General features: G+C 43.9%; 1 protein-coding gene across 8 annotated transcripts in view; it reads left to right on the top strand.

Moving 5' to 3' along the window:
* Window positions 1-13,419, top strand: part of EBF1 (EBF transcription factor 1) — a 378,896-nt gene that overhangs the window by 16,751 nt on the left and 348,726 nt on the right. For all 8 annotated transcript variants that reach the window (XM_083726224.1, XM_083726220.1, XM_083726223.1 and 5 more), the window contains exon 5: window positions 4,185-4,258. In XM_083726224.1, coding sequence (XP_083582350.1) covers window positions 4,185-4,258 — 74 coding nt within the window. The remainder of the gene's footprint in view (window positions 1-4,184; window positions 4,259-13,419) is intronic.

Genomic DNA, 13,419 nt, shown 5'->3' with positions numbered 1-13,419 from the left:
TTGTGGAGTTGGATGGGACCACAAGAGTCATCTAGTTCAACTCCCTGCAATGCAGGACTCTTTTGCCCAATGCGAGGCTCAAACCCACAACCCCGAGATTAAGATTCTCATGCTCTACCAGCTGAGCTGTGTGCATTTTAATTTATTTATATATTTGAATGTTTATGACCCCCAGTTTTTCATAAAATATATCAAGGCAGCTTACAACATAAAATGCAATGGAACCTATCTACAATTGTCTATAAAGCATAATGAAAAACATCAATAAAGCATCAGTAGATATTGTCTGGTCTCTACTGATACATTGTAAATATACATTGTCTCTTTGAAGCAAATGGGAGTACGAGGCTAAGTTAGGTGTGAGCCACATTTATTTGTATACAGTACATCTTGAAACGATTCACTCATAGACATGAATATTGCCTAAACCTGTAATAGGAAGCTGGTTATAAGTCATTCAATGACTATGCTGCCTAAAGTGCTACAACTCCCTCTTGAGGAAAGCTAATTCCACTCTCTACCTCCAAAACAAAACAAAACACTCTAATGGTCTTCCTTAGTTAAGATAGTCAAAATCTTCATTTTTAGGAAGGCATTGGGGACATAAACTGTTGTTTCCCTTTTGAAGTAGTTTTAATGGCTGTGGTTACATTGTTTTTGATGGTTTTTTTAAAAAAACAACAACAACACACACATTCTACTCTCTCTCTTGTTTTAATGTTTTATAGCTGTTGTTTTTATTTCCATTGCCAAATTGTTTTTTAAATGGTTAAGTTATTGTTTCAACTTGCATCGTTAACTACCTTGGGCTCATTGAGGAAAGGCAGGCTATAACCATTTTGAATGAATGAATGAATGGATAATAGCTAAATGGAACACCCATGTTCCGAACCAGTGTACCTGACATAAGAACAGGTCAGTGGGAATTGCTTGGCCACTGCGGGAGACAGAGTGGGCTAGGCAGAACTTTGGTGTGATTGAGCCAAGGCAGTATTTTCCTGTTCTTGCATTATATAGAAGCATCGATGGAAGATGCAAAGGTGGTTTTAGGGCAGTGCGACCAGTTCCCCCACACTGGGCACCCAGTGCAGAGGGAGCCTGGTAAGCACTTGCTCAGCTAGGAGAAGGAGACGTGAGGGCTCTGACAGCGTCCTAGAGTCCCCTCACCTTCTCCAAGCCTTGCATGGCATGAGGGCTGGGGTGGCAAGTTTTGGCCTAGCTTAGGGCACCACAGTACCAAAGTCTGCCCAGGAAGATGCACACATGGTTCTGTAGGTCATCTGGGGATCTACAAATGCTATTTCACTCATTACTGGAGACAGAAGACAGGAAGATGCACCTCTATGTAGCACCTAAGTTACTGGTGAATTTGGAAGCATTTCCTGCCTGCGGTTGGTAAAGCACAGGGGGAGCACATGAGGACAAAGGACAAGAGGGCTTCTGTATTTTTTAAAACTGTTGTGTAGAGGAGGGCGTTTCAGTCGAGGCAGGCTTTCTTGCCGTCGCAGGATAAGCCGCTCCTGCTGAAAACACCCCCTTTCTTTGCAACTAGTAAAGACAAATACAGGAGCCCTGCCCTCCTCTGCATCTGCTCACCCTAGTAAAAGGAGTTTACTAATGGCCTACCTTTAACAAGATGGCACGAAAGGTTAAGTATTGCAAATGCAGAGCTCCATCCTGCAAAAACATATGCCCCTGCACAGCAGTACACCCTGCATGAGGTTGTTTGCCATTTTTATTGGACCTCAATAAATAGCTTGTTGCAGATTTCAGCAGCCAGCTTTTACTTTTAGGGTTGCCAACTATTGAACTGAACCCCCCCCCCCCCCGCCGGCCATAGCTGTTCCTTTACCAGCCATTTGATCAGCATCAATTAGCAGGTGAGGGCAGTTCTGTGCCATAAAAATCTTTGCCTGCTGATTGCTGCAGAATAAAAAGTCTTTTAAAGGGCCAGACCAATGATTTTGTGTTCTAGCCCATTAGGCTTCATGGTCTTACGGAGGATCCTTTCTCTTTAAATAGCAACAGTGTATTACTTCTGCAGTGTTTGGGGGCCCTTCAGCCAAAGGGGGACATGGGTGTCTGCCCCAAAGTCCTTCCCTGAGATTCTATTTGTTTTCTCTTGGTTGTGCAGAGTCATATCCCCCCCCCCCCCCGTTGTGTACATGTTGTGGGGGGAAACTGTAAACTTCCTTCAGATGGCGCATGGATTTCTGTTGTGATTGCAACGTAGAATGTTGCTGTGTGCAAATGGCATAGTGGCACAGCTTCCCCTTCCTTGTCAGTTTTTGCAGCCCAGGCTGATGCTTTATTTATTGCCTCAGCTGTAAGCTCCACCAACTCAGAGTCAGCATGTGCAGGACTGGACCCTTAAAGGTACAGGAGCAGGCAGAATGGACAGACCAGGACAGCTTGAAGTCCCACCATTTAGAAATGATTTATTCCACACATTCTGTGGCAGCAAAAATCTGGGCTGGCCACCTAGAGAACACGTGACAGGGATCCACTCCTTGACAAGTGTGGCTGTGTGCGACATGCATGTTTGTAAACATGTACTGATCACGTACCACTTTGAGGCATTTATTTAATGCATCCTAGGCTAGAGCTAGATGCTGCAAAACAAACACATTCCTAACCCTGGGCTTGTTTGGTTATTGCATTTATACCCCATCTATTTCCCTCCAAGGAGGTGATGCACATGGTTCTCCCTCTCCTCATTTCATGCCCACAGCAGCCCTATGAGATAGGTTAGGCAGAGAGGTGGTGGCTGGCCCAAGGTGACCCAGTGAGCTTCTTAGTAAAGTAGTGATTTGAACCCTGGTCTCCCAGGTCCTAGTCCGACACTCTCAGTGGTGTAGCGTGGGGGGTGCAGGGGGGCCCGGCTGCACCGGGCGCAACATCTGGGGGTTAGGGTTAGGGGGTGCAAATCCACGGGGTAGGGGGCGCAAATCCACGGGTTAGGGGGCGCAAATTACTTGCCTTGCCCCGGGTGCTGACAACCCACGCTACGCCACTGTACACTCTAACTGCTGCACCAACACTGGCTGTCAAGTTTACACCTGACCCCAGTGTGGGGACAACTGCTGGGTGAATTGGCAGATAGCATGAGTGTGCTTAATCCTTCTGCTGCCGCCCAGTTCTCCCTTCCCCCTCTCCTTGTGGCTTGCTTCTTCCCCCTTTTTTCTGACCAGCTAGATCTGAGCCTAGAAATATGCATGGCCTGGGAAAGGGATGAGGTTTGGGGAGCACTGGCAGATGGGAGGAAGATTAAGCAGCCCCTCTCCACCCCCTCAGTTGTTCCCCATCTCCGCATTATGACCAACATGTGTTTGATGACTTAACGGGTGTTGTTGGTCTCTAGATTCCTTCAGCTTTAGCCAGCATGGCTGGCGGTCAGGGATGATGGGAGTTATAGCACAGCAACATCCAGGCGACCGCTACCGCCTCACCCTGGATTAACATATCGTGTCACATAAGGTGTATGCCTAAATAGATAATGCATGAAGCAGACTTAAATACTGACATGGCATTTTAGGTACTGGTGCATCTGTGTTACTGGCTTAGTCTCTTGTTTTCCAGAACTTGTTTGTTTGCATTGACAGGAATTTACTCTCCTTTAATTTGTTAGCATAGTTAACTAGGCTGGAGTTTTACAGAGCACGTTGTGAATCAGGTTCTGTGCTCTGGTAGTAGCTAGTTAAGTGTACAGCCATGCTTTTTGAATTAAAAATATATTAACTTTTTCTTTTTATGAATAGGCCCCATAGTGTTCTGCGCTTTCCTGGTTTTCCCGCCCCCCCTCCCTGCTATTAAGTTTATATTTTATTCTGAATTGAAAAGAACATTGTGGTTGTCTTGACTACTAAAAAAGCTTATCCTACACACCGCTCAGAAGATGTGCATAATGCATCGGTTAAAACAGAAGAGAGAGAGGGAGGGAGAGAGAGAAAAGCGCAGAGCAAAGCTCTCACTCTGCTCCGCTTCTGGGACTCTCCAGCAACAAATCTCGAGGCAATTTCTGCTAGGATGCCGTCTGTTTAAGCAAAGCTAACTGGCTTGCCACATTGTTATGCATTCATGTGCTGTGTCGGTGATCATTTTCTCCAGGCACAGTCACTTTGCAGGTTAAAAATAAAATTAAAAAATAAAATAAAATCCCCCTTCCTGTTTCTCTTTCTTTCCAGGCGATAGTGTACGAAGGCCAAGACAAGAACCCAGAAATGTGCAGAGTTCTGCTCACCCATGAAATAATGTGCAGGTAAGAAAGCTCCTGTCACCATTTAATTAGCAAATACAAAATTAACTCCTGTCTCAAAAAAGAAAGCGGGGGGGGGGGGGGATGAAAGTAGGTTGATCCTGTAACTATTTTGGAATGTAAAAGCATCACTTTCTTTGCTTCCAAGAAGCCCAAAATAACACAGTTTTACGTCTGCAATTAGCAGCAAAGCCCCAGTCATCATACACATTTTCAATTATTTATTGGAGCTCAATCCTCAACAATGTATGAGAAGCTTCCGTTTAGACACTGTTGCCTTAATAGGCACGGGAAATGTCTTCACACCAAAAATGTTAGCATCTAAATTGCTGCCTTTCGAGGAGGAGTCATTATCCAGCAGAATCTCCCAGCAGTAAAATTGCCATGTTAGGCCGCTGGGATCACGATGGGCTTTCATTCAGCCGGACCGAAAGGCAGAGGATGTTGTCATCTTTTTACGGATTTACAGGTTTATTCTCAGCAGTGAGATGCCATTTCGGCTGCCTGGGAAGGGCGTTTTAGGGGGCCAGGGAAGGGAATACGGTCTGTGGTCAAGGTGATGATATCTTTAATGCAGACATAAGGCTTGGATGCCGCAAGGACTCTGGTGCTCAGGTTTACTATGGCTTCTTCGTTTCAATGGGACCATTCATGGGAGCAAATTTACACCCATTTCGAAGCCTCGGATAAGAGGCCATTGGCTCAACACAAGGTTTGTCCTTGTTTGGAAATATTTCCACATGTGTTTCTATCCAGGGCTGGCTTCTTTGGCTCTGGCAGAATTAAGCAGCAGCAACTCTACTGGGGCTATTTGGGAACTGATCGCAGCATCTTTTTTCTTTCTTAAAAAAAGAAATAAAGATGTGGGTCTTTTGCTTTTCCGATTCCATGAAGGATTGCATTAGGGTGCTGCCAGCTTTTGCACTGGGCTCCTGTGCCTGTCCCTTTAATGGCAGTTTGATTGGCAGCACTTAGCAGGTGAGTACGTTTAGCTGCAGGCCATGAAGAGCTCGGCTGCTGATGGTTGCTGCAGAACAAATCTCTGTTAAAGGGAATAGGTGAGGCCTTTTCTTTCTTAGGCCATGTGACAAACTCTCAGCAAGATCTGTAAGCTCATGCTAATGGGCATGACCCTACAATTTCAATGATGCCAGTGAGTATTTTTTAAAATAAATTTCAGGAATTTCTGTGCAGTGAAACTCTGATGTAAGGAGGCCTGGTGAAAAATGGTCCCAGAGCTCCCTTTCCTTTGATTGCTGTGTAGGAGGGGGAATTTCAGTAGAGATAAAGCTTGGATGACAAGCTCCAGAAGCTGAAATTCCCTTTTCTATTTAAGGTGCAGGAAACCTCTATTCTTTTTCACCTGGATACTCCACATTGAAAAGTGGGAAAGTTCTCCAGATAACTATCAGAAACTCTGGTGTCAATTCTGAAAGAGTGTATTCTTGGAGGTCTCTAGGGGTTGTATCGAATGGATTTGTCCCATGAGTGCAAGTGCTTTCACCTGCAATATGGGTCTTCATTTCCCTCTCCTTTCTCGGCATCCTCCCAATCCACTCAGTTGGTTGGGGGAACCTCCATCACAGATTGGGGGCAGGGTGGTTGGGGGAAGAGGAAGTCCTGTTAGTGCAAGTCGTTCTTGCACTAACAAGACAACTTCATTGGATAAAAACCTAGGCTCCAAAAGTGAGACATGGGGATCATTTACAGTTTTACTTAGCTTTACTGTGCAGCAGGCAGAAATCCAACAGGTGAAGTTTCCCCATATCTCCATACAGGACAGTACACACGTGTTGAATTTCTGCCTGTTGTGCCACTGTTAAAATTGAGAGCTCCTTGAGGCGAGAACTGTTCTATTGAAGTGCATATAATGGGTGTAATTTGGAGAAAGGTTGAAATGCGGGGCAGGGAAGGAACTTAACATTGTTTACATTTAAGCAGCACAAATTTCAGTCTGATTTCTCTGGGCTCCAAGCTATATCAGATAAGATGCTAACCACGCTTTATTGAAAATAGTGACAAAATTCCCCATGATTTCAGTGTGAACAGATGGCACTTGGAATTTTAACACCCACAAGACTTCCTTTCATTTATAGTGCCAACGCACAGTAGTCTGTTCTCTTTAAATTATACAAAACTCTACATATTTACTTTAAATAAACCAAAAATGCAAAAAATAACTAGATGTTAGCCAATTTTAATATCTGTGTCAGTAAATTACATGGCTGCCAATATACCTTGACACGAAAACAACATTCCAGGCCAAAATTTTGAATTTACTTGATGTAGTATTTGCATTGTTCTAAAATGTGCAGTAGATCTTTCAATTTCTCACTGCTTTACAAATGCATGCAGGCAGGCAGAAAAGGATATGTTGCTTGAAATAAGAGGGTAATACCCTGTTAAAATATTTTAGGGCCAATGTAAGCATTCGTGGATGTTGACCAAACTATAAAAGATGCTCTTTTTTCTATCTGGCTGCCTGATCTTAATGCACAAAGCTCTGATTGGTTGTACTGATACCACACTTTTCAACAATAAGGAAGGTTTGTAGGGTGTGTGTTCCAGCCTTGGTTTCTCTACCACTCACTTCCCTGCCTGCTATAAGTGGAAGTTGGGATGTGCTGAATCTGCACCAGGGGTTCAAATGCAGCCTCAATTATAAGCATAAAATTAGAGTCTGTTCCCCATTAATCAGCCCAGCTAATTGCTATGCACTACCATTAGCCATATGGTGTGAAAGACAGCTTGCTCTCTCTAAGATGAAATTTCTTCATTCCAGACATGAAATAGTGAAGGCCCTGTGCTTCAGAATAGCTTGTTTTAGATATTTAATTCCCAAACAACTTTCAGCAGTGCCTTCGATCAAGGCTAACGGCACAATAAAACTTTGAGTTTATGTCACCAAAACCGAATATTTACAAAATGGAAGGGACTGTGTTGTGGAGGAAACAAAGGGCTCAGATGTAGAGGAGAAATCCTGGATGAGTGGAAACGGCAAAGAACTGAATTGAGATTACAAGCGGTTGGTTGTTTACTGCACAGGATTTCCAAGTATCTTGAAGAGATGGTTCTTTTGGTGATGATAAAAATAAGAATAATGCTGAGGACAAGAATAGCTTCATAATTCATATTAGAGGAGAATCTCACAAAGCTAATTTTTGTTAGTTGCCATTGTGCAACGGAGATATCAAGGTGCAACCCCGACTTCTAAAGAGCATCGTCCTCTTTTCACCATAGAAAATTTGTGTTATCATCAGCTTGTGTTTACATTTAAATGGCAGTTAATCAGACAGTTGTCTGGATGCTTTCTGGCAGGCTTGGAAGTTGGCACAATTCAGGTTCTGGCCCTTTGTTACCATCCCTTGGAAGCAGCAGTAAAAAGGGCAGTCATGTGAATGGGCCCCAAGATCTGCAAGGGGCAGCTTCCTATACTGTACAGTGGTACCTCGGCTTAAGAACGTAATTCGCTCTGGAGGTCTGTTCTTAACCTGAAACTGTTCATAACCTGAAGCACCACTTTACCTAATGGGGCCTCCTGCTGCCGCTGCACGATTTCTGTTCTCACCCTGAAGCAAAGTTCTTAACCCAAGGTAATATTTCTGGGTTAGCGGAGTCTGTAACCTGAAGCGTATGTAACCTGAAGCGTATGTAACCCGAGGTACCACTGTACTCTCAATGCAGCACATTACGGGTTACAGTATTATTTTATTTTATTTTGGGGCTATTGTTCTCGTGTTCTAACATAGTATAACCCAGATCATCATTAGCTTCTGAACAGGATGGTTCACCTCTGCTTTTTGTTCTGTGGTAGTTTCAAGACTGATCATTCTCAGAGCACTAAATGACCCAACACACACACACACACACACACAACACACATACACAGAACAAATACCTAGCATTTATACAGTATATGCCAAGCTTCACAATGTTCAGTGCAGAAATCCTTACAACTGCTGGGTATGGCTGACTGATATTCTCACCATTATATAGGTTGGGGGGGGTGGCTACCCAGTGAATTCATGACTGATAAAGACATTTTATCCAGAGCCTTCCTGTGTCATTGCTCACTCTCTTAGGCATCAAATGAGACATGATGTGGGGTTTTGTGTTTGGCTCTTCAGTGCATATACCTCCACGATCCTTTTCATCATTCGATTTCAATTCCAGCATGGGGAACCTGTGGCCATTCAGATGTTGTTGGATTGAAGTTCCCACCCATCCCAGACAAAATGGCTAATGGTCAGGGAATATGGGAGTTCTAGTCCAGCCACAACCTGGAGGCCACCAGGTTCCTCACCCCTGCTTTAATGAGATCAGGGTTGTAGTGGACCATGGCCCTGATTGAAATAGTCCTCCTGAAGCTGTGGACAGGTGCCCATGCAGAAGACATTAGTTTCAGGTGTGTGTGATTTGGATCAGCCCTGTGCCTCACTGCACTACATCCCCAGTCCAAATTAGACCCTCTCATGGCTGCTTTTAAAGAGGTGGGAAAACATCCAGCGATCCAGTCACATATATTTCATGCAAAACCTAGTTTGGTCTGCAGCTCTCGCTTTCTTAAAACAACAACAACAACCCTGAATCCTCAAAATGAATTTGCTTTGAGTTGTATATTTATTGGCATGGTCCATATGCTGTTTTTAAAAACAACAACAGCCCAGTTTTAATGTGGGAGAAGCACTCTTTGTTTAAAGCTCACTCTCACAAAAGTTATGTTTATGAAAATCAATAAGAAATATATATGCAGCCAGAACTAAACACTTTTAAAGTCCTACTGATTTCAGAGGGAGAGAGAAACACATGCTTAAAAAGAAAAATTAAGATTTAAAAGTGCTTAACTGTGCCTTGTTTGTTCTGTTTATGTTCCTACATATAAATTCATGCAATAATCAAGTGGAACTCAGTTCTGAGGGGTTCAGATGCTCTGAGGAGACGCCAGGTTTCTAGGCATGGGTTTGGGCTGAGGCATCAACAAGTGGAATGAGTGTGCTTATCACTCAAGTGAATAAAAATGCAATTCTTTTCAGATATGACTCATTGTGGGTCCCCGTGCGTTCTCCCTCTATTCCTAACTATTTTAATGTGTGCATTCCGCCCATCCCCTTATCGCTTACTAATTCCTCAGTAGTTTGGGTGGGGCCCTTAGTTTTCAACAGTCATTTAAAACTATTTTATGTCGATCATTTTTTAATCTTGCACTCATCTTGCGAGAGGAGGTGAGGTCACATCTTTAATTAGTACTACTTCTTTGGAAGGGAGTGCTATTTGCAGGTTTTCATTTTTTAAAAAAAAGATATGAAAAATATTTCTAGCAGTACATGAGTGTGGGGGTGTGGGGAAATATGACAGGGTGGTGTGAAAATTGATAGACAGTCCTCAGATGCTGATATGTCTTAAAAGTTATTTTTTACGGAGCAGAGAACAAATCAACGGTTCTCATTATATTTGGCGCAACCAAAACAATGCCAATTCCCCACAGGTGTGGAAATCCATTCAACTGTGAAAAAGCAAAAAAGTTTGAAGCCCTTTATAGCTGCTGTGAGCTTTCTGCCCTGTGAAAAGAGTTGTGTGTTCTTTCCCATTTTTATTTTCGTAAAACTGCTTAAACAGTCTGGTTTTGTAAAAGGCGCTTCTGTTATGCTTAGTGCCGTTTATCATTTTATTGCCAATCTTGGTGGGTCCCCATACATTATTCGCTATATTGTTGCACAGCACAAGCAAACCTTTGTCGCTCTCCCTGGAGAGCTATTTATATGGCACGACACTTCCAAGAACTCTACTGGGGAAAAGAAGTCTATCTTCGCACACAGTTGGTATAGGGTGAGCTTCTAGTGAGGGGCTGAATTCTGGCAAGATTCAAGTCACACATTGAATATTGCTGGTCCTCTTCACCCTTCACTTCCCTGCCTTCCTGAACCCTGGTCTTCCCTTTAGCATTTTTGATGGGAGGCCAAGAAGCCAACAGCATATACTGCTTGCATGTAAATTTCCTTCATCATATCAGTATCTGATCCCAAGTGCTTCTGTTCAATACTTCCCCTCACACACACACGGGGCACAGAGCAGCCCTGTCACAATAGCCATGTCATGTGAATAACACATGAGGAATGCTGCCCTAAGACGTTTTGCTCCCTAAAGCAGAGTCCAAACCCTCCTGCTTTACCCTACTATGATTCTGTCATTCAGGTAGCAATTTGCCCCTTCCTCCATCCACCCAGATGGTGCCACTTAAAACAGGTTGCTTCACCCTGCTGTATGATTGGTCCAGCTTTGTCTATGTGCTAGGAAGTAGCGTGTGATTTAGTGAGGGTGAGGAGGGGGGGTCTCCACATGACGGTTGTTGCCGTGAAGCACCCAGATCATAAAGTGGCTTGAAAATTTCTTTTAGGGAGGAGGGGAATGCACGAAGTCTTATATTTGTATATTTAGGCATGCACAAGGACCAAGAGAAAGATACAGAAGGATGCATCTCTCTAACTTGAGGGCCTTTGGCTTTGCTTGCCTTCCATGATTCCCTTTTAGGTATCCACAGACACCACACTTATTAAACATGGGGATGAGGACAATGATAGCGTCTATAGCCAAAGCTCCCACCACCTCAGGCATTCCCATTTGCTCATGGGCAACTTACTGGGCATTGGCATGGCCAACCATTCAGAAAGGTCTAGGCAGCCAGTTGATCTGTACAATCCCAATATCCACCATGCAGGTGCACCATAGAGATAGGAAAAGGTTAAGAGTGATCCTCGCACGGACACTTCCTGGCTCTGCTCGCAAAGCAAGTCTTTGTACAGAGAGCAGGCACATCCAGTTTGTTTTTTTTTAACTAAAAATGTTTAGGGGTACATACTCTCATTTTCCTACTCATATTGAAATACTGCCCCTTAAATTCACAAAATGTTTTAGGGTATGAGTACCCCTGTGTCCCCCCAGAAAAAAAGTACTGGGCATGTCCATAGAGATCAGAAAAAGTAAAGAATGATACTTGCACACACACTGTCTGGTTCTGTTTGCCAAATCCTGGGTGATTTGGCAAATTCAAACCATCCAAACTGAAATTTTACCCTCCCCCCCCAAGAAGGAGGACCTGTCTGGGAAAAAGAGGATGTATGGCAACCCTAATCTACTCAGAAGCAAGTGTGTGATATTTTAGCCTAAATTGCAGTGGAAGTAGAATATTTAAGAGCATGTATTATGATAACCTTTTTAAAAAACACTTCACAACTCTAGCAGGATATGTGGGCAATAATGCACGAAAGAATTAGTTATACCGGGGAAGGCTTAACTTGTTGTCATGGACTGGCTGGATGCAGAGCAGTGGTGAGTAGGGCTGCCATACGTCCAGGATTTCCCGGGCATTACCGGGATTTCAAAGGCAGAAGTGACATATGGGGGGAAATTCCGGAAGGCAGCAGTTTGTCCTATGGCAACCCTAGTGGTGGGAGGCACCAGCTGGTAAATCTCCAAGGGAAACCCCTGGGGGAAGAAGGCCCAGAGCCAGGGGGAGTGGTAGTGGGACGACAATGGGTGCTCAGAGGGAGAAGAGGGAGCAGATTGGGAATAGGAGGTGTTGGAAGCAAAAGAGGCAACAGGGTTTGGCGAGCAGAAAGAGGCTGTGGCAGAGAGCAGTCCAGAAGAGGAAGCTCAAGAGGCAAGGTGGAGGCAGGCTGCTGAAGAAGCCAAGGAGTCTCCCCCTCCTGCTCTCTCCCAGAACACAGAGAGGAGTGAAGAGGGTGGAGCAAACAGAGACAAGACAAAGGAGCCTCAGGATGCTGGAGAAGGACCCCACCGGGAGGCAGAGACTGAGCTGTGGGAAAGTGGGGAGCTTCAGTCTTCACAACTGCCTCATTGGGGCAAGACCTACTCGGGAAGGGTTGCTGATATCACTAGGCCTGCACTATTTTGGTTCCTTTCATGGGCGTAGCCAGGATTTTTTTGGGGGGACAGGACTTTGGTTAGGGGGGCAGAACTGTCGTGATTGGTCAGTTAAGTATTTCTATTGTTTTACTTGTTCTAGGCGTGGCAGCTGAGCCCCCCTTAGCTACACCCATGGTTCCTTTGACTAAACAGTTAACTTCACTGACACCAGATGTTTTCTTGCTGACCTGACTCCAGCTCCTGACACCTGTGGCCATTCAGGTGTTATTGGACTCAAAATTCCCACTAGCCCCAGCTAGCATGGCCACCAACCTGCTCCGGTGTTTGTAATTGGTTTTATTTTTATTTTCTTACATTTATACCCGTTTCTTCTGTCATGGACTCCAAGGCAGTGTACACGTGGCTTCCCAATAGTCACACATCCACTGACCAGAACAAGTTATGCCTAACTTCAACAAGGTGGTGCCCCCATGTGCCTTTGAACTGTACCATAGGATTTTAAATGTAAAGACCAATACATTTCTTGTTGGCAATTAGTTTTGCCAGAGATGTATGGTAGCCAAAGAGGGTCAGGCAGAATTGGCTTCAGAGACAGATTTGGCTTAGGGTCTATGAATGCCGATCACTGTTTTTGAAGAGATCTGCACTGCAGTCCTGTGCATTGAATCGTGAGAGCCAAACAAGAAATATGAAAATGCATCTCACTGTTAAGAGATGATTATTTGAGATGTTGGTACGTTTTCCAGCACCAAGTGTCAAAGTGGAAATAGATCATGATCACACTTGTGTATTACCTGCTAATAAGGTGTAAATGCAAATTTCATGGCCATGTAGCATTTTTGTCTTTATTCCAAACAGGCATCATCCAGCATATTGAACGAAATGTGGCGAGAATGGTCTTAAATAATGCAACATGGAAAACATTACGAATTTCTTTTGCTTTCTGGATTCCAAGCGTTCCCAAACCTTGCCGTCATGTTTACAAACAGCTGCAAAACAATTAGGTCTAGAAATGTTTTTTGTTTTTAATTGAGAAGCTGAGAGATTGAGGATTCTAACAGTCTACAGAACGAGTGCATTCAAACAATCTCTTCTCCATAGGAGTTTTCTGCCTGCTCTCTTTCTAAACTTATCTATGGGACGTCTCGAACCATTGCAATGTTACTGGAGAAGGTCATAATCATTACCTCAAGAAATCTTGCATTATTATCCCTAAAAAGTGGGATAACCCTCTTTCCCCCTTTTTATTTATTAATTGTTGTTGCTTGCCAGCTGTACAA

This window comes from Podarcis gaigeae, assembly GCF_964106915.1.
Source record: "Podarcis gaigeae genome assembly, chromosome: 2".
Lineage (NCBI taxonomy): Eukaryota > Metazoa > Chordata > Lepidosauria > Squamata > Lacertidae > Podarcis > Podarcis gaigeae.
The sequence above is the reverse complement of the archived record's forward strand: the minus strand, read 5'-3'. Positions and strand labels throughout refer to the sequence as shown.